The 21,309-nt window shown below is 40.1% G+C and overlaps 1 protein-coding gene and 1 pseudogene across 1 annotated transcript in view; one reads left to right on the plus strand and one right to left on the minus strand.

Annotated features, from left to right (window-relative positions):
• Nucleotides 1-21,081, plus strand: part of TEX11 (testis expressed 11) — a 125,598-nt gene extending 104,517 nt beyond the window's left edge. The window contains exons 24-29 of the mRNA XM_028523075.2: nt 4,816-4,888; nt 9,482-9,631; nt 10,875-10,983; nt 11,882-12,002; nt 19,828-19,992; nt 20,860-21,081. Coding sequence (XP_028378876.1) covers nt 4,816-4,888; nt 9,482-9,631; nt 10,875-10,983; nt 11,882-12,002; nt 19,828-19,992; nt 20,860-20,937 — 696 coding nt within the window. The 3' untranslated portion in view covers nt 20,938-21,081. The remainder of the gene's footprint in view (nt 1-4,815; nt 4,889-9,481; nt 9,632-10,874; nt 10,984-11,881; nt 12,003-19,827; nt 19,993-20,859) is intronic.
• On the minus strand, nt 14,108-14,910 carry LOC114504802 (annotated as a pseudogene).
• Nucleotides 21,082-21,309: the final 228 nt, after the last annotated feature.

Genomic DNA, 21,309 nt, shown 5'->3' on the forward strand with positions numbered 1-21,309 from the left:
AAGGTGGAAAAACCTTCCCAATTTCACATATTTATCAGCTTCTTTTTTTTTTTTCCTCTGCTTGATGTACATCCTTCTTGCTGGTTATTCACTTCCTTCCGTTAATCTCTTTTTTCATAGGATTCTTCAGGTCTGCAACAAACTCTCACAGATCTCTGCTGACGCATTTTCTTTCCTTTCTCTTCCCTTACTGAGTACAACTCAAAAATCATATGAGCACCAAGCACTCTGTCAAGTCCTGGGGGTCAAGAAGACAAAGTCCTCATCTGTAAGGAGCAAAGTGTCCTCTTTTTAAAAATCTTTACATTGTACAAAATGAGAAAAGAATCTGTATGCCCCAGAGCAAAATAAAAAAACAACAACAACCATTTTTGCTTCTTAACAAGCAAGGGCAAATGCAGTTTTATTTTTGATAACATTTTTATGCCTTACTAAAGAATAATTATAGTATCTTGTTTTTGCATTGTGCTTTTAACTTTTTTAACAAGTTTTCCTTTTAAGCTAGTAGTCCTAACTTTGTTAAATTTTTGTCTCAGTGAATAGAGACCAAATTGACCTAAGAGCAATTTCAAACTCTTAAGCACTATTCTTAATTATTTCCTTTGTTTCTAACAGCTATTCTTTTTTCTTCTGTTCTTTCTCTTACACACCCTTATGTTTCATAAGAACTCTCTAACTTAGTAACCCTTATGTAACTAACTTTCTTTGCCTTTGAAAGGATATCTATTTAGATAATTGAAGATGCACTTCTGCCTTTTACCATCTAAATTCAGTCCCTATGAATGATGCTCTCTGTCTCTCTAATGAGGACTTGTTGAATTCTACAAATACATTTCCTTATTCTCTAAGTCCTCATAAATTAAAATATTTTTAAATAAACGGATGATGAAGGACTACAGATATCCTTCATAATCATATCAACATTGTCTCTACTCTCTTGAGCATGAGGTCAGGGGAAGTGAAGGATGTTTTAAAAAGTATACAAGTGTAGTAAGTGTAATTTATCAAGGAACCACATCTTTTTCCTAGAACAGGGGTGGATAGCTTATTGCTAACTGGCCAAATCAGGCCTGTGGACTGTTTTTCTATACCCTGAGAGTTAAGAATGGTTTTTACATTTGTAAAATGTTATAAATTAAAATACAGAAAAATACATGAGAGTTTATGTGGCTAGCAAAGCCTAAAATATTTACTGTGTGGCCTTTTACAGAAAAGTATCCTGACCCCTGTCCTAGAATATTTTTTAACAGACTTATTGTGGTAAAATTCATATACGTTATAATTCACTCATTTAAAGTATACAATTTAATGTTTTTCAGAATATTGACAGAGTTGTGCAACTGTCAACACAATCTAATTTTAGAACTTTTTCTTCACTATAAAAATCCCTAACCAATTAGCAGTGACTTTCCATCCCTACCACCAGCTGTAAACAACCATCTACTTTCTGTCTATTGATTTGCCCGTTTTGGATATTTCATGCAAATGTCATCATACTATTTATAGTCTTTTATAACTGGCTACTTTTATAATTTTTCAGTAATGTTTTTTAGGTTCTCCATGTTGTAGTTTGGATCAATACTTCATTTCTTTTTAATGGCTGAATAATATTGCATCGTATGAATTCATCACAGTTTGTTCGACCATTCATTCATTGATGGGTACTGAGGTTTTTCCAGTGTTCAGATATTATGAATAATGCTGCATGTCCAAATTCTGTGTGGACGTGTGTTTTCATTTCTCTTGAGTATATATACCTAAAAGTGGAATTGCTCAGCCATATGGTAACTCTATGTTTAATCATTGGAGGAACTACCAGACTGTTTTCCAAAGCAACTGTGCCATTTTACATTCCCACCAGCAATGAATGATGGTTCCACTTTCTCTGCCTCCCTGCCACCACTTGCTATTATATCCTTTAGATTATGGTCATCCTAGTGAGTATGAAGTACTATCTCGTTACAGTTTTGATGTGCATTTCCCTAATGATGTCATTACTAGTGATGTTATGACTAATGACAGAAGTATGCTGAGCATCTTTTCATGTGCTCATTTGCCATTTATATATCTTCTTTGGAAAATGTCTATTCGGATTTTTAAAAACTATTTATTTACTTTAGGGTGGGGAGGGAGAAGGAGAGGGAGAGATACACCGATGTGCAAGAGAAACATGCATCAGCGGCCTCTCGCATGCCCCCAACCAGGGACCTGCCCCACAACCCAGGCATGTGCCCTGGCCAGAAATCAAACCAGTTGGATGACGCCCAACCCACTGAGTCACACCAGCCAGGGCATAGAGATCTCTTACAAAATCCACTAACCCAATTCATGACCTACCAATACCTTCACCTTTGGGGGCTATAATTTTAACATATCCATTTGGGAGGGACACATTCTGACCATAGCACAGTGCGTGAGCAGCATCTCATTAGTTTTGGCATGTTGCATTTTCTCATTTTATTCATCTCAAAGTATTTTATAATTTTCATTTTGATTGTTTGACTTGTTTATTTTAGAATCTATTGTTTATTTTCTTCTTGTTCTAATCTCCCCCCCCCCCCGCCCCGTAGTCAGAGTGCATACTTTGTGAGACTTTAAGATATTTTAAGTTTACTTGAAGTTTCTTTGGTGGCCTAGCATGTGGTCTATCCTGAAGAAAGTGCTCTGTGTGCTTTAGAAGAATGTGTATTCTTCTTGGGTTGGTGGAAGCCTGTGGATATATCTATTAGGTGTAAAACCCTATATATAGTTTTATACAGTTGCCTTTTAAAAGCTAAGAGAGTACAGAAGAAATATATCTTTATATTGTCTTTTAGAGTTATGCAATTACTTTTACCAGTGGACTTTTTTGTTGTTGTTCAAATTACTATCTGATGTCATTTGCTTTCAGCCTGAAGAACTTCTCTTAGGTTTTTTTTTTTTGTAAAAATGATTCTGCTAACAACAAATTCTCTCAGCTTTTGTTTATCTGGGAATTTCCTGATTTTGCTTTTAGTTCTGAAAGATAGCTTTGCTGGACATTAGATTCTTGCTTACTGTTATTTTCTTTAATCACATTAAATGTGTTATCCCATTACCTTCCTTATTAAGACAGTGTATTTGCTGAGGCAATGTCATCAGACATTCTTTGTGTGGTTTCCTTTAGTTGTTTGAACATATTTCAAATAAATTCTTTGAAAAATAAAGTGAAATAGATTCTTTGAAATCTGTGTCTGCTATGTTCAACATCTGCACCTTTTCAAAGTAAGTTCCTATTGCCTGTTTTTTGTCCCTGCATATGAGTCATACGTTCCTGTTTCTTTGCATATCTCATCATTTTTGTTAAAAACTGGACATTTTAGATGATATATGGGAACATCTTTGAACACTGATTCCCCTCTAGGGCTTGTCATTGTTAATATTTGATTGTTAACTTGTTTAGTGACTTGTCTGAGCTAGTCCATTAAAGTCTGTTTTCCCCATAGCCATATCACTCCTCAGAGGGCACAATCTCTGCCTGCACAGTCACCCTGGCCCCTCTTCCCCAAAAGGATGAAAGTGGTTTTTAGCAAGGACATTTTTTACTATCTCTTTCCCTAACCTGCCTGTTAAGCTTCTAAATGGCTTTCTTCCACTGGTAGCATGCCCAGATATTAGTCCTGACTCTGTGTGTGTTTGAAAATGCTCTTCAGCAGAAATTGAAGAAGAAGGGATCTCCTTAGCTTTTTTTTTTTTTTCTTCCCCTGGTTCTCTCTGTAAACTGCGAGCTGGTCTACTATTCTGCTTGTTGATATCATTGAGCTATCAGCCACCTCTTAAATGTTCAACACTAAGATCTCTATGGATTTTTTTTAGTGCCCTTAGACTTGAACATTTCCATGCTCTGTTCCAATTAAAGTCAGTCTTTTTAGGGAGAACTACAAAACTCACTCTTCTAATGGCCGGCCCTGCCTCCTGAGCAGAAACTCTGTGCCTCTTACTTTGTCACTGGAGGCAGGGACAGTGACTCATTTCTATCAGAGTTATAGTCCAGCTCTGTGAGTGGAAGACTGGGCAGGAGTCATAGTCCCTGACATTCTTGGCTTACCTTTCCCATCATGGAAACCCTATCCTATGAGCAAGCTGAGATAAAGGGCAGTTGAGACCTAGTATTCTCAGGATGCTGTGCCTGGTATAGGCACTGGGTAGAGGAACAGAGCTCCAGGCCTCTCAGTTGGGCTTGTTTTATAATAGAGTTTCTGCAATACAGACCTGGGGAAGAGAGATGAGAAGTAATGGCAGTGTGTTCCTTCTGGGAATTCCTAGCATGGAGTCTGAGGATAGAGGGAGCCCCATCTTCTTGGCCACACCCACTTAAAGTAGTACTTACTTCACACTGAGCTGGGGGTCTGGTGAGCAGATCATGACTAAACTGCCACAGGTGCTCACTGTTCTTACTGAGACTTATAGATTCTTGGAATAGATTTGCTATATGCCCTTAGGCCAATTTCCTGAGATTTTTCATGATCGCGTCTTGTCACTTTCAGTTATGGTTGCTTTGTTGGGGAGAGGCTTCATGGAGCTCCTCACACCACCATCCCAGTAGTGCTTCTCTTCTCTCCTAGATTATTAAAAAAATTGACAATGCTCAGATTTTCTATTTAATCCTCATTTTCCTGGGACATTAAGAAAAAGTACAAGTAGAGGCTAATGTTTCTATATAAATCCTAAAATGTTCAGTTTAAACGATCATTTTATTTTTAGCTGTTTTTCATGAAAATGATATCAAGATAATATTAATTTGGTTAAAGTTTTGTTTAGTTGAAACTAATTTTTTTGTTCATTTTTGGCAAATAGTCCCGTTTTCTGAATCGTGCTCTTGAGCAGATCCATGAATGCAGAGAGATCTGGACTGTCCTGAAGCAAACAGGTATAGTGGGAACTGGGAGTTTGGTGATGATGCAGTTACAAAGCGTGTTTGAAACCCCAAAAACTTAGTCTTTTGTCAGCAGAAATTTGTGCCAGAACTTGATAAACAGTCAAAAAGATTCTTTTAGAACTAATTTTTCCCCACCGTATGTCTGTATTTTGACTCCCTGGTACACTGCTTGGAGTAAAAATATTTTTTATTTTGCTTTTTATACAAATATGGTATTGCATATATATGACATTATTGCTCTCATTGTCTGTCTAATTTAATCAACTTTTAATTTTGACTAAATATAGGCTAAACAGTCTTCTAAACCACAACCCCGACATCAGATACTGGTAACATTTTGTGGTGAAATAGTAATCAAAATAGTAGTAAACAGAACAATTAAAATTAAAAAATAAATTAAAAAAATAGTGTTGAACATTTTGAAGTTACATAGTATCTTGTTCCTGTTTCTTCACTGAGGTTGGTACTGGCTTTTATTTTTAGATAGACTTTTAAATATTGTGTCCATCTGTTCCTGTTTTAGTTAGAATTTTAAAAAATCAATAGATAATGAATTACATGTCTTTTCAGATTCTATAACCATTTTTTTCTCTTTTTAAGTATTAATATTTTGAATTATAATAGATGTCCTAAAATTAACTAATCATTGCACTTCTTGAACAAACTCTATTTAGTCATAGTGTTTTTATTTTTTAAATGTCAATGAATTTTGTTTCCTAATAATCCTAAATTATTGGTCTGTCATTCTCTTTTTTTAATAGTTCATTTTTATTGTGTTTTTTCCATTACCATTTATCCCTCTTCCACCCTCTTCCACCTCCACCCCTCCCCACCACAGTCAACACACTGTTGTCCGTGTCCATGAGCTCTTTTTCTTTTTTGCTCAATCCCTCCATTCTTTCAGCCCCTGCCACCATCCACAGCTGTCAGCTTGCTCTCTATGAGTCTGTCTCTATTTTGCTTGTTAGTTCAGTTTGTTCATTAGATTCCACATATGAGTGAAATCATATGGTATTTGTCTTTCTCTGACTAGCTTATTTCTCCTAGCATAATTTTCCCCAGGATCATCAATGCTGTCACAAAAGATAAAATTTTCTTCTTTTTTACAGCCAAATAGGATTACTTTGGGTAAATGTACCACAGCTTTTATATCTACTCATCTACTGATAGACACTTGGGCTGCTTCCATATCTTGGCTGTTGTAAATAATACTGCAGTGAACATAGGGGTGCATATATTCTTTTGAATTAATGTTTTGGGTTCCTTTGGATAAATTTCCAGAAGTGAGATCACTGGGTTAAAAAAGCAGTTCCATTTTTTCTTTTCTGAAGAAATTCCATACTGCTTTCCATAGTAGCTGCACCAGTCTGCATCCCCACCAACAAGTGCACTAGGTTTTCCTCACAACCATGCCAGCACTTGCTTGTTGATTTATCGATGACAGGTATTCTGACAGCTGTAAGGTGGTATCTCTTTGTGTTTTTAATTTGTATCTCTGTGATTAGTGACATTGAGCATCTTTTCATATGTCTATTGGTCATCTATATGTCCTCTTTGGAGAGTGTCTATTCAGATCCTTTGCCCATTTTTTTTTAATTGGATTGTTTGTTTTCCTGGTGTTGAGTTGTATAAGTTCTTTATGTATTTTGGAGATTAACCCCTTTCACCAGCCTTATTTACAGTAGCCACCAGGACCTGGAAATGGCCCGGGTAAGTACCCATTAGTAGATGAGTGGATAAAACAGCTATGGTATGCTTATACAATACAATACTACAGAACCATAAAAAGGAAGAAAATATTTCCTTTTGCCACAGTGTGGATGGACCTGGAGATTATTATGCTAAGTGAAGTAAGTTAGGTGGTGAAAGACAAGTGCCATGTGATCTCACTTACATGTGGAATCTAATGACCAAAATAAAAACAGAGGCATGAGTACATGGAACAGACTGACAGATCTCAGTGGGAGGAGGGGAGTGGGGATGAAAGAAGGTAAAGGGATTAGCCAAAGAACTTATATGCAGAATGACCCATAGACACAGACAGTAGCGTGAGAATGGCCACAAGGAAAGGGTAGAGGGGCCTGGGTAGAGGTGGGCAAACATGGGCAGGAAATGGAGACATCTGTAATAGTGTCAGCAATAAATTTTTTAAAAAAGTAACTTCTCATTCCCTTTCTCTCAGTCCCTGTTAACCTCTAATGTTCTTTTTTGTCTCTATGATTTTGCCTGTCTTAGATATTTCATTTAAGTGGAACCATACAATATTAGTCCTTGGGTGACTGGCTTATTTCACTTAGCATAATGTTCTCAAGGTGTATCCATGTTGTGACATATCAGTACCTCATTCCTTTTTATGGCTGAATAATATTTCATTGTATATACCACATTTTGCTTATCAATTCATCTGTTGATAGATACTTGGTCTGCTTCCACCTTTTTGCTATTGTGAAAAATACTGCTGTGAACATTGGTGTGCAAGCGTCTGCTTGAGTCCCTGCTTTCAATCTTTTGGGTCTATGTGTAGGAATAGAATTACTGGGTCATACGATAATTATACATTTCACTTATTGCAGAAATGTGCACTGTTTCCCACAGTAGCTGCACCATTTTACATTCCCACAGGCACCGAATGCGAGTTCTCATTTCTCCACCTCTGTGCCACCACTTGCCACATAATTGTCTTTTGGACTATAGCCATCCTAGTGAGAATAAAGTGCTATTTTATCGTGGTTTCATTTACATTTCCCTAATGACTGATGATGTTGAGTATCTTTTCATGTGTTTATCGGTCATTTATGTATCTTCTTTGGAAAAAAAGGACTTGTCTGTCAAGCCCTATCCCCATTTCATTGGGTTGTTTGTCCTTTTTATTGTTAGGTTATCTCAAACCTAAAGAAGAAAAACGTAAAAGTGTTTTTTCTACTCCTGTGTCTGTCTTGTCTGTCTCCTTTGCCTTCATGGAGAACACTTCACTTCTGACATTTCTGGTCACCAAATGTGTGGAAACTTTTTTCCCACACCAAGCAATTCCCTGCAACACCAGCTGGGTGCCCAACAATTCAACTCGATTCTGACACTGTCTACCCAAAGACAGCATTAGATCCCACAGTTCACGGGTTCATTCCCGCTTCAGATGCCAGTAGCAAGTCCAGATTGTCTCCTGGGCTTCTGACCAACCAGCTATAGATTGGAGGTTCCAACAACTCTCACTTTGTGTTCGATCAATTTGCTAAGAGTGGCTTTCAAAATTCAGGGAAACATTTTCTTATGTTTACTAGTTTATTATAAAAGGATGTGATGAAGGATACAGATGAACATCCAGATGGAAGAGAGGCACAGGGAGAGGTATGTGGGAAGGGGTATGGAGTTTCGATGCTCTCTCCTGGCATCACCCTCCCAGGACTTCCATGAGTTCACCAATCCAGAAACTTTCCAGACCCTGTATGTGTGGTATTTTCTTGGAGGCTTCATCATATAGGCATGATAGGTCATTAAATCCATTTCCAGCCCTTCTTTCTTCTCAAGAGAATGGGGTGTGGGGATGAAAATTTTAATCAGTTTGATATTTGCGGTGACTAGTCCTCATGTAGGAGCCATCCAGGAGCCCACTTAGAGTGACCTCATTAGAATAGAAAACATTTCTATCACCCAGGAAATTACAAGAATTTTAAGAGCTGTGTGCTAGGAACCAAGGAACAACATTGTTTTTCTCAGGAAAAGATGTTGGATTTTTGTCAGATACTCTCTTGGCTCTATCGAGATCATCATTTGGTTTCTGTTTCTTATTATGTTGATATGACGTGTGACATTAATTGATTTTCAGTTGTTAAAGTGAAGTGCAATAATATATCTATGTACTAGCAATGAAGTTCAGGAACAGGTAACAATCAATAGTGATAAAAGTCAAAATAGTTGTTACTTCTGCTAAGGTAGTATTGACTGGAAAGAAACAAAATTTTGAAGTACTCTATATCACAATCTGGGTAGCAGTTATATGGATTGAAACATACATAGAAAATTATCAGGCTGTTTAAGATCAATGCACCTCATTCAGCTTATTGCATATATGCTAGGCCTCAGCACTTTTTTTGAAAGTTCAGTGTAACGGGGTGAATGAAAACCATCCTACATAGTATGGTACATGCCACCTGATACAAAATTCTGTCCATGGTGATACCCAGGAAATATTGTTAACTGACTAAATGGAACAATTTGGAAATTTTCCTTTGCTTAAAATAAAGCCACAGTTAGTTTATACAGCTCTGTATCTTCTGGTTACTTCAGTCATTAAAGTGAGACAGGTAAACAATGGATTTGAATTAGAAAACAGCAGGACATTTTCAGGCTATTTAAGAATATCATGGCAATAATTTTGGGAAATATGGGCAATGCTAATGATCACAATACAGGGTGTATAAAGTATTGATGAGTTTATGCACTTAAAATATAAAAAAAATATGTCCACAGAAGTCGGAATAAGGTTCAAATTGTAAGTCAAATTAATTTTCCTCAACAAGGAAATCTTCCCAGAGGAGAGATTAGAATAGGAGAGAATAATGAAATGCATTTTTGCCTCTTTTGTAGGGGACTTCTCCAATGATCCATGTGAGACATTGCTTCTGCTATATGAGTTTGAAATTAAAGCCAAAAGGAATGATCCATTACTGGAAAGCTTCCTGCAACCAGTGTGGGAACTGCCTCATTTGGGAAGCAAAACACTGGAAACGATTGCAGGTAAGACTTATATTTATGATTTTGAAAGGCTAGTACCCCTTTAAATTGCACTAATTTTTTATCTCTCTTCTCTGTTCTCTTCACATTTCCTCATAGCACTCTGCTTTTCTTCCCCTAATGACATTCTTGAACCATTTTGTATTATAATCATTTGAGCATTTACCTTTTTCTTTATATAAGATTATAAGTTCCTTAGGATCATAAAGAATAATTACTTAGATTTGTTGTACAATACTTATTATAAACCCTCACTAAGTGCATTGCTCACAATAGGTGCTCCTATTTATTCTATGTGGGGAATTGAGGTCTATAACTACACAACGGCGGGAGTAGGGGCTCAAACTTAGTTCTGCTCAGCTAGCTAGAAATGATAAATGACTGCTTCGTTAATCAAAGGTGTTGGAATCTAAGCAATTTCTTCAAGTGTACTGAGAAATATTGGTAATATTGTTAACACAATTGCCACTCCCAAATTTCTGGTTGGGCTGTAAGTGGTATTTGGGGACCCCAAACCTCTGTAGGGATAGAGTGCAAGAATTATCTCCTCCTAATTATCTCCTTGTTTTATTTCTCACCCTCCCCGGGAGCCTGTGTATGGTTCATAAAAGTATTAAGTAGCTCTGAATGAACAAGAGTCACATTTGTCTTTCCTTGTCTTCCGAAGGCAGAAGTCCTAGAGACATGGAGCAGATGGTATATTCTTTATGGGCATGTGATGGTTGCCACTGCTCATTGTAGAAAGGAATTCCAATTCTAGAGGCTTGGTAAATGCATCTGGAACTTTTAGGGTCTGTTATCTTGGATGCTCACTCTCATGTCAACTGTTTCCTGTTTTTGGTATCAGACAAAAAAAAACAGTAGATTATAGTATAAATCCATTTTTTGATTACTGCCCTTTCACTCATCTGCTTTCTGTTTCTGTCTTAACTGTGCCCCTCCTTGACTCTGGTTCATGAGATTATTGCTTCACCTGTATTACTATGGGCAGGGTCAGAGAAACAGTAGATTTTCTGGTGATGTTTGCTGAATGAAAGATGTAACCTGGTCATCCCTACTATGTTACTCTGTCCAGAAAGCAGAAGCTATTTCTGAAAGCCACCACAGACTCATAATTTTATAAAATTTTTTTGTGTGTGTTTGTATGTTTTGTTAATTTATTAGACAAAGAAAGTTGTAGCCTGGGATGGAAACTGTAATGGATGGGATTATTGTACTCACAACCTTCTTTCTTCCTTTCCTGTAGCTTTAGCACTGGAAACACCTGCCTACTATCCTTCCATTGCTGTAAATGCCTTGAAGCGGGCTTTGTGGATCTACAGAAAGAAGGAATCACTGGATGTTCTGAAATACAGGTTAGTAATTGTAATTCAGCACTGTATGCAGGCCTTCTGATAGCCAAATGAGCAGTAGTCATCAATCATACTCCACTGGCCCATTTTAAAAAGTTATTGGGGCACCTCTGTAACTCCTGAACTGAAAAGCCTTCAGAACAGCTCTGTATTCAGGGTTGCATTACGGACTAAGACTTAATTAGCCAAGGCAAGGAGTCTGGTTTTCCCAAAGGAGAAAAAGAGACAGAGAGTTGCTTCTTTGTGTGAGGATATATATACTAAAATTACTTAAATATGCCAAATGCAGACAGAGATTGATATGACAGACAACAATGCATCCCCCACTAAAGTTTAACAAGTGTTAACATTTTGCTATATTTGCCACAGATTTTTTTAAACCACTTTTCTTTAAGGGCCAGTAAGTGCTATATATAATATGACCTATTATTTATTGGAGATTTTGTGTTTTCTATGCCTAGGAATGGGGAAAAATAGATTTTATGTGATTTTTCTCTGGAAAATATCATTAAAGTCTTCCTTTTCTGAGATTTGTGAGACAGTTCTCCTGGAATTATTTCCAATTTCAATCCCAGTGCCCTTGCCTATTTGAAGATGTAACAAAATACTTTAAAGTGCTTGTAGATTTAACCAGCTCATAAAATACAGTAAACAGCCATAACTCCATAGTGTAGCAAACTCAAAAAAAGTGAAGGACAGTCATAATAAAAGGAAAGGTTGGTCAGCCCCCTTTATAGCTTCAAAAATCTGTCTTCTGAGGTTGGAGGCCGGATCAAATTAGGTGAAGAACAGACATGTTTTAAAGCTCTTAGTCTGGGATGGGATCCATATTTTACTTACCTTAGCCATGAAACCAATGATTTCTTTCCTTACGGGATGAATTTTCTCTTTTTGATTTCAGCAACTGCATGCGCAAGTTGGTTAACCTGCTGGTGCCAGAAGGGGTGCCAAAGGAAGAAATCTGTTCCCTGGAAGAACTGTGGGGCTTTTTTGATGATACTTTGAGCTTTCTTAGCCACACCGTAAGTCAAGCAGTGATATTACACTTTCAGCTAATTTTAAGGATATGAACTGTATTATGTCTTAAAAATTACAAAGGGTCAAGATGGAGGTATAAGTAGACACGCTTCGTTTCTCACATATCCACAAAAAGAATTACAACAAAATCTCAAAACAAATAACACCCAGAACTGTTAGAAAATCTAACTGTATGGAAGTCTGACAACCAAAGATTTAATTAAAGAAGCTGCAAACATCTCAGATGGGTAGGAAGGGCAGAGACATGGAGACAGGTAGAGAGGCAAGGGGACAGGGTGTGGCACAGAGAGGTGGCAGCGGTGGTGAAACGGGCTTGGTTATTCCCACATCCACATGTGGTGGATGATAACCAGGAGGGATGTTTTGGGAGCAGGTGATCCCAGCCCCAGGCCAGACCACACAGCCCAAGGTCCAGTGCCAGGAAGATAAATTCCCGTAACTTCTGGCTGTGAAAACCAGTGGGGGTTGGAGTGGTGGAAGAAACTGCTGGATTTTCAGGAAACAGTTTATTCATTAGATTCCACATATGAGTGAAGTCATATAGTATTTGTCTTTCTCTGACTAGCTTATTTCACAGCGTAATGTTCTCCAGCTCCATCCATACTGTTGCAAGGGTAAAATTTTCTTCTTTTTTATGTCAGAGTAGAATTGCAATGTGTAAATGTCCCATAGTTGTTTTATCCACTCACCTACTGATGGGTCATCTTGATCCCTCGCTCTCTGTCTTCTCCTACGGGTATTCCCATGATATGGAGGTTGTTACACTTCATGTTTGTTGTCCAAGACGTTTCTTAAGCTCTCCTTGTTTTTTCTAATTCTTTTTTCTTTTTCTGCTCTGCCTGGTTGTTTTTTTTTTTCCTACCTTTTCTTCCAAAACACTGATTCAATCCTCTGCTTCATGTAATGTACTGTTTATTCCTTCCAGTGTATTATTTATCTCAGATATTGCATTCTTTATTTCTGGGAGAAGTAATGGTCCCAGGATTTCCTTTCAGGGAGATGTTAATGTTCTAAAACTGATTGCAGTGATGGTCGCAGAACTGTTGAATATACGAAAAACCACTGAATTGTACACGTTAACTAGGTAAAGGGTATGGTGTGTGAATTATATCTCAGTAAAGCTGATGTACACAATATTCACTTCAGGAACCCTAAGAAGAGCCTAATAGGATAGTCATCTGTGTTCCAGGACACCTGTGGTTTTGTTGGAGATATGTATGGCTGCCATATTTATTAAGATGTTGAGGACAGAGAAAACTGGCTTCAATTAGGAGCTCCAGAAAATCTTCAGAGCAAACACCTCCATTTGCTGGCACTGATTTGTGTCTCACAGAGGCAAATCAATGTCAGTCTGGGCTGAGTAGCTACATGGATGTATTTTTTAATTTAAGATTAATTGATTTGTGTGAGCAGTGCTGGACAGGAAGACAGCTAATGCAAATGAAAATATATAACTCCTGCAGTGTTCCCTAACTCATTGAATGGCATTACCATTCTTCTAGTTGCCCAAGCCAGACATCTAGGAGTTACCTTCAACTCCCTTCACTCCCATTCCTAACCTGTCAGCAAGTCCTATCAATTCTACCTCTGAAGTATCTCAAATTCATTCACTTCTTCCCATCTTCCACCGTCACCAAACTAGTTCAAGTTACCGTCTCTTACCCCAGCTACTGTGGGAGCCTTTTCGCTGGTCTCCTTAAATCTCTTGCTTTCTTCTATGGCTTTCTTCATCTAGGAACCAGAGTGAGCTTTTACAATTTTCAGTGTGCGGCCTTGCTTAATCTTCAGTAGCTTTCCCATTGTTCGTACAGACCAGAATCCTGAGTGTGGCCTCCAAGGCTATGCCTACCTGTCTGAACTCATCTTGAGCTGCTCTTTCCCCCTCATTCTCTGCACTGTTAGCCACACTGTCCTCTGCAGAGCTACGAATTACCATCTCCTAGACAAATTTGATGGCCTCTTTCTTCACCCTGGCCTTCATTATTGACCACTGATTGCCTTGTTATTGAAATTTGCTTTTCCAGTTGGTCCGAAGGTTGTGGGTTATTCTTAAGCTGATTCTCTTTTCCCTTTTTATAATTTTTTTTTTGCTCCAAAGAAGATCCTTTACTGAGACTTATTTAAAACATTTCAGTCCTTGATGTCAGTAAACTTTACTCGGTTGACAGGCTGATGGCTGAGCTAGGTAAAGATTTCTTCATTTTGTGGTTGATAACAAGAAGCTGGATCTGGAACTCTTGCTCAGTGAGGTCCGGGAAGCCAGCCAGCTTGGCCACAGGCATGGTGGTGTAGAGCTTAAGGAAGCTGCGGATGGTTGAGAGCTGGGCCTGCTGCTACACTTCATCAGAAAGCACCTTTAGTTGCTGCAAGAAGGGCCCCTTGTGGTAGCTGGGGCGCACATTATCATAGTTGGGAGATATAGGGGACAGGAATTTAGGGCAGGAATAGCTGAAAAGTTCCTCGTAGACCTGTGGGTCACCTTTCTGTATGCGTAGCATCTTATCCCTGTATCTCTCCTGCAGCCGGAGGTAAATACTCTTGTCAATACACATGGGGTACATGGTGAGGGTGATGGCCAGCAGTGCATGCATCTTCTCATTCTGCTTTTTAATCATCTCGTACTTGTATGTGGCCCTCTGGAACATGCTCTTGGTCCTCTGGATGTAGAGGAGGTTGTTGGCAAAGACCTGGATAGCATCCTGGTAGCGACGCATCATCAGATATGCAAAACCATAATAATAGTATATGGTGCCCTGGCACACGAGAGTACATGCTCCTCTTGTTCAGTTTGATATTCTCCAGCACCCTGATGGCCTGGTAGTAATCCCCCAATAGGGAGTGCAGACGCCAAAGCCCCACCAGGCTGAAGGAGCCTAGCATCTTTTTTAAAAGATTTTTGTTTGTTTGTTTGTTTGTTTAGAGAGGGGGAAAGGGAAGGAAAAAGAGAGGGAGAGAAATATCAATGTGTGGTTGCCCCTCACGTGTCCCCAACTGGGGACCTGGCCTACAGCCCAAACATGTACCCCAACTGGGAATCGAACCAGCAGCCCTTTGGTTTGCAGGCTGGCACTCAGTCCACTGAGCCACACCAGCCAGGGCTATACTCTGTTCTTTAAGTGAATTAATACACTTCAACCATTACTGAGTTCTAGTCCATATCTGCAACAGCCTATGTGGTATCTCCAGAGTTACCTCAATTCCAACTTACTCCAAGTTAAAATAGAACTTATCATTTAGCTTGAACCTATATCCCCAGAAACATTGTTTTCCAATTTCTTCTTTCACCAGGATCAACATTCTCTCAGCCATTCGAACTATGTACTTTAAAGCCATTTTCTTTTTTATTGCTCATGCTAATACAGATGTCCCCATCCCTCCCCTTTGCCCACCCCCACCAGCCCCCACCCGCCTTCCCTCTGGCCATCCTCACACTGCTGTCTGTGTCTGTGGGTCATAAATGTATGTTTTTTGGCTGATCCCTTCTTCTGCTTTCATCCAGTCCCCCTCCCCTGTGACAGCTGTCAGTCTGTTCCATGGACTGTCCATGCCTCTGTTTCTATTTTATTTGTCAGTTTATGTTGTTCATGAGATTCCACATATAAGCGAGATCATATGGTGTTTGTCATTGACCTAGCTTACATTCTTCATATCGAGTAAGTTACCAGGTTGTCTTGTTTCTTGCATGTTTTTTTTTTAATTTTTTTTTCTCAAAGATTTTATTTATTTTTAGGGAGGGAAGGGAGGGGCGCCACCTGGGGGAGAGGGGGAGAGAGAGAGAGAGAGAGAGGGAGAGAGGGAGGGAGAGAGAGAGAGAGAGAGGGAGAGAGAGAGAGGGAGGGAGAGAGAGAGAGAGAAACATCAATGTGCGGTTGCTGGGGATTATGGCCTGCAACCCAGGAATGTACCCTGGCTGGGAATCGAACCTGGGACACTTTGGTTCCCAGTCTGCGCTCAATCCACTGAGCTATGCCAGCCAGGGCTTGTTTCTTGCATGTTTCACTTTCCATTGTCACTGTTTTAGCTCTGACCCTCATCACATCATCTTTAGACTTATAACATTTAAACAGATCTTGCTGCCTGTGTTTTCTCTCACCTGGATGTGCTCTAAACACCACTGGCATTTTAATCTCATTAAAGCTTCAATTTCATCGTATTGCTTACCTTCTCATAAAGTTTCAGTGACTTCTCATTACCAGCAGAAGAAATTCCAAGATCTGTGACTTATAAAAAAAAAACCTTTATATTCTAGCCCAATATTTCACAAATTAAATTATACAAGATGTCAGTAAAAATGTACATACCCTGGATTAAACAAAGTTATATAGTTTCTTTGCTGTAATATATCCCAGAACTTTTCATGAACTAACATGCATTACAATGCTCCAAAGGGGTATGTTCAGAATGCAATATTTCCAAAACATAATTTAACTCAAGAATCCTAATTTTATGACCATCTGTTATCATTTTACGTAGTGCTACTATTGTGAGAAAAAGCATTTAGGAAATGCTGAGGTCACCCTCTCTTACGTTTCCAGTCCTATTTCCAATTAACTTCCCTACATAAATTGTCTGCTTAAGCCAAATTACTATTAGTCTCCCTGAGATATGCTCAGTCTCAGGCACAATCCAAGTTTCAATTCTGTTGTTCTGCCCATATGGAATGCCCTTCTCTTTCTCTGTATGTCTATATATTTGTAATTTTCATTGACAGAATATATATGCCATAAATTTTACAATGTTAAAGTATACAAGTCCATTCAGTAGATTCACAAAATCATGCAACTCTCACCAGTATCTAACTCCAGAACATTTTCATAAGCCCAAAAAGAAACCGCATAACCATTAATAGTGATTCTCCATTACTCCCTCCCCCAACCCCTGGCAAGCACCAGTCTGCTTTCTGTGTCTATCTGTTTGCCAATTCTGGACATTTCCAACAACCTCTGTATATCTAGATCTCATTTACCCAAAGACCCTGTTTGTTTGTTCAGTTGTTTGTTCATTCATTCTGTTAAAATCGCATTGCCAGACACTGCGCCTGCCTGTGAGTATACAAAGGTAGGTGACACTGTGCTGTGAAGGAACTCCTAGCCCTAGTGGAGGAGACAGGCAGCACAGTGTTATAGGCGCTGTTGTACTGTAGTGCCATGAGCAAAGTGCCAGAGGAACAAAGCAGTGGGAATAATAAATTGCAGGGAGTCAGGGAAAGACTCGCCGAGTAGGTTGCATTTGACTAGCTATCAATTCATTTGTTCATTCATTGATTCATGCATTCAGCAAACAGCTACTGTGCTCCTGTCATGTGCCAGGAACAGTGTTAGGTTCTGAGGATACAAAGATGAACATGCAAAATTCCTGTGCCTCAAGGAGATCAACAGTCTGCAGGAGATAAATATATAAACAGTTTCAAAACAACCTGACAAGTTGTGCCCTGGCTGGTGTGACTGGTTGGAGCGTCATCCCATATACCAAAAGGCTGCGGGTTGGATTTCTGGTCCAGGCACATACCTCAGTTGTGGGTTCCCACCCTGGTTGCAGCACGTATGAAAGGCAATTGATCAATGTTTCTCCCTCACAATTGATGTTTCTCTCCCTCTCTGCCTCCCTTCATCTGTCTCTAAAATCAGTAAAGCACAGCCTCAGATGAGGATTAAAAAAAAAAAACAACCTGCTAAATTGTGTTAGAAGAACGTAACACTTGCTATGGGAACAGAGACAAGAGTTAAGTAACTCTGCTTGTAAGTTCGAAGAAAAAAATAGATGTTTGCCAAGTGGATAGGTATGGGGGCGGCATTTCACGTAGAGAAACTAGATGTCTTCTGACCATGCTGGCCTAATGCTCATTTCTTTTACTGAATGGGAACACCTGATGCTTGTGTTGCTCTGACTCGCCCTTAGTCACACACCCTGTGTAGTCCTCTTCACACGTGGATATCTTGTCTCCCTCCCCGAAGGTACTATGTGTCCTTTAGGATAAGAGCTTTGTCTTGCCCTCTTAGCCCCTTATTCTCATAGTGTTTTCTGCATAGGAATTTTTTATACATCCCAACGAGTGAGTTACAGCTGAGACACCGAGTCGCCTATTGCACTTCCTCTCCCAGGTACCTGAGACCTAGAGTGTAGATGAAGGACTTAACATGGAATGAGCACATGGGTGTTCCCTTTGCGTCCATCTCCTATACAAGAACTGAGAAAGTTGCTTCCTATACTAATCCTTTTCACTAGTGCAAAATCTTTTGATCAGCCATATTAAAGACACTCATAAGGCAAAGGGACCATATTAGAAATGTACCCTTTGTTCACAGCCAGGTAGATTTTATCACCAGCAAAGATTAATATTTATTAAAATTTACAGTCAGCCCTGGCTGGTGTGGGTCAGTGGATTGAGCACAAGCCTGTGAACCAAAGGACTGCTGGTTCAATTCCCAGTCAGGGCACATGCTTGGGTTGCAGTCCAGGTCCCCAGTAGGGGGTGCACAAGATACAACCACACATTGATGTTTCTCTTTTATCCCTTCCTCTCTGTCTAAAATAAATAAATAAAATCTCTTAAAAAATTACAATCAGCCCTGGCTGGTATAGCTCAGTGGATTGAGCATGGGCTGTGAACCAGGCATCACAGGTTCAATTCCCAGTCAGGGCACATGCCTGGGTTGCAGTCCATGGCCCCCAGCAACCGCACATTGATGTTTCTCTCTCTCTCTTCCCTCTCTAAAAATAAGTAAATAAAATCTTTTAAAAAATTACAATCAGTTGATATTAGCAAAGCAGATTACCCTCCATAACCAATTTTTGCCTTAAGGGCAAGAACTGAGTTTTCCTGGAGAAGGAAATCTGCCTCAAGACTGTAACGTAGAGCCCCGACCAGTGTGGCTCAATTGGTTGGGCATCATCCCACAAGGTGAAGGGTCGCCTAATCATGGTGCAAGCTTGGGTTGTGGGTTTGGTCCCTGCTTGGGCCACATGCAAGAGGCAGCCCATCCATGTTTTTCTCCCTTTCTTTATCCCTCTTTCTCCTTCCCTTCCCCTCAAATAAATAACTTCTTTAGAAAAATTATAACGTAGAAATCCTACCCTACAAATTTCAAACTTGCCAGCCCCCACAATTGTGTGAACCAGTTCCTTAAAATAAATCTCTGTCTCTCTGTCTCTCTGTTCAAAAAATAAACATTAAAACCTGACCGGCATGTCTCATGGTCGTCGTCCTGCAAAGCAAAAGGTCACAGGTTTGATTCCTGGTCAGGGCACATGCCTGGGCTGTGGGTCCATTGGGCGTGTAGGAGAGCAACCTATCAATGTTTCTCTTGCACATGAATATTTCTCTTCCTCTCTCTCTCCCTCTGCCTCCCTCTCCCTAAAAAAAGTCAAAATAAAGGTTAATGTAATTTCTATTCCAAACACAGACTGATTCAGGTCAAGGAAATTAAGAGATTCAATAAAAGTACCTCTTGACAGCCTTCTTTGAAAATCAGAGGCAAGGTACTGGGGAGATCATTGATTGAGGACAGCGCCAAGGGAAGCCCCAAACAGGACACAGGTTTTTCTCCCGCTCAGGGAGAGCAGGACTCAGTCCAGGAAGGCCTCATGGCTTCTTCGGTTTATGTCGCTTCATGAGGTCTGATCCAGACCATTCTAGAGCTGACAAAGCTTCTAGGTGCTCTTTCCTGTGCTCCAGGAGCACAGGATTGCTTGTGGAGGCTGTGGCTCCCTCCTTGGTGTTAGTGGAGTGCCCATTATTTCCTGACAATGGGATGCAGTACCCATACAGTCCCTGATCGTGACAGTAAAGACGCTTTTCTTGGATTTCAGGAAGGCTACCCGGAAATGGAGGTTCTCTGGCTGATGATCATGTCTTGGAATACTGGAATATTCCTCTACAGCAACGGAAAGTATCTGCCTGCTGAAAAGTGGTGTGGCCTGTCACTGCGTTTTGTTAACCACCTTGGCTCTCTCAAAAAAGTCTACGAAACTCAGGTAAGGAAGGAGAGGGCTGGAAGGGGGGCAGCATGACCCAGGGCAGAGAGCTTCTCTCTGGGCTCTCAGTACGGCCTTGGTGCTACCTTCCTGGGCCGGAAAAGGATCTTGATTTTTGTTCCCCTCAGTGGTTCCGTGGGACTGCAAGAGTTAGGGGACTGTAGACAATAATTTCTTAGCATGGAAACCAGGAAGGATGGAGAACGGTCAGAAGCTTAGGGACAGTGGATGGAGTCTAATTAAGACGAATGCCCAGAGTGAGCACCAGAAAGATGCATCCCTGTCGGTGCCAGTGCGCACAGGAGAGTGCTGGCCTCTGTGACTGTGTGAAAAGGTATTTTCTTCAGGAGCTCCACTGAGTTGCAGGCTTCTGGGCCATTAAGCTAACCAGGAGAGGCTTGGTAGACAAAAAGACTTGTTGCCAAATAGGAGCAAAGGATCGTTTATGTGCCCTGGCTGGTGTTTCTCAGTGGATTGAGCGTCGCCCTTTGAACCAAAAGGTCGTCAGTTTCATTCCCAGTCAGGGCACATGTCTGGGTTTCGTGCCAGGTTCCCAGTTAGGGGCACAGGAGAGGCAACCACACATTGATATTTCTCTTTCTCCCTCCCTTCCCCTCTCTCTAAAAATAAATAAAATCTTTTTAAAAAATCATTTATGCTTTAGGTAGCTTCTCCCATGTGATAGCTGCCTGTCCCTAAAAAAATGAACCTAGTGTGATGGGGTCCCCCTTCCCCAAGAGAGTACTGTATTTTCGCCCCAGTGTGGCTTGGGTATAGGTTAGACTCCTGTGCCATCACCATGGGTTGGGGAGGCTTTCCCACATATCCTTTCCCCTGAAGAAATCTATTTGCTCATCTCTTTCCCAGATTCATGTTCTGTATGGAGAGCTGGTGCAGGCACTGGAGAAAAAGAAAAGGTCTCACTATTTCATGAAGAAGAACTGAAGACTGCTGGAAGAAGCAGCAGCTCAGAGGAGCATCGCCTGAGATGTTCAATGTTGCAATGATAGTTAAACTTTTAGTTGTTGTATCTGTTTTCTCAGGCCCTGTTTTCCTGTAGTTAAATTGCATGTTCTAAAATAAAAGCATCAGAAATAATTTACCATTGTGACCAGCTCATTTTCCAAAGTGCTGAGAATTATAAATGGAAGTAGCCCATGGGAGAGCAAGATGATTGTCTAGGAAAGGATCTTGCACATTGGTCCTCTCAGCAGTTCCATAGAACTGCAAGAATTAGGGAGCTCTCAGCTAGCTGGTGTGGTTCAGTGGACTGAGTGCCGGCCTGTGAACTGAAAGGTTGCTGGTTCAATTCCCAAT

This window comes from Phyllostomus discolor, chromosome X (assembly GCF_004126475.2).
Source record: "Phyllostomus discolor isolate MPI-MPIP mPhyDis1 chromosome X, mPhyDis1.pri.v3, whole genome shotgun sequence".
NCBI classification, from domain to species: Eukaryota; Metazoa; Chordata; class Mammalia; order Chiroptera; family Phyllostomidae; genus Phyllostomus; species Phyllostomus discolor.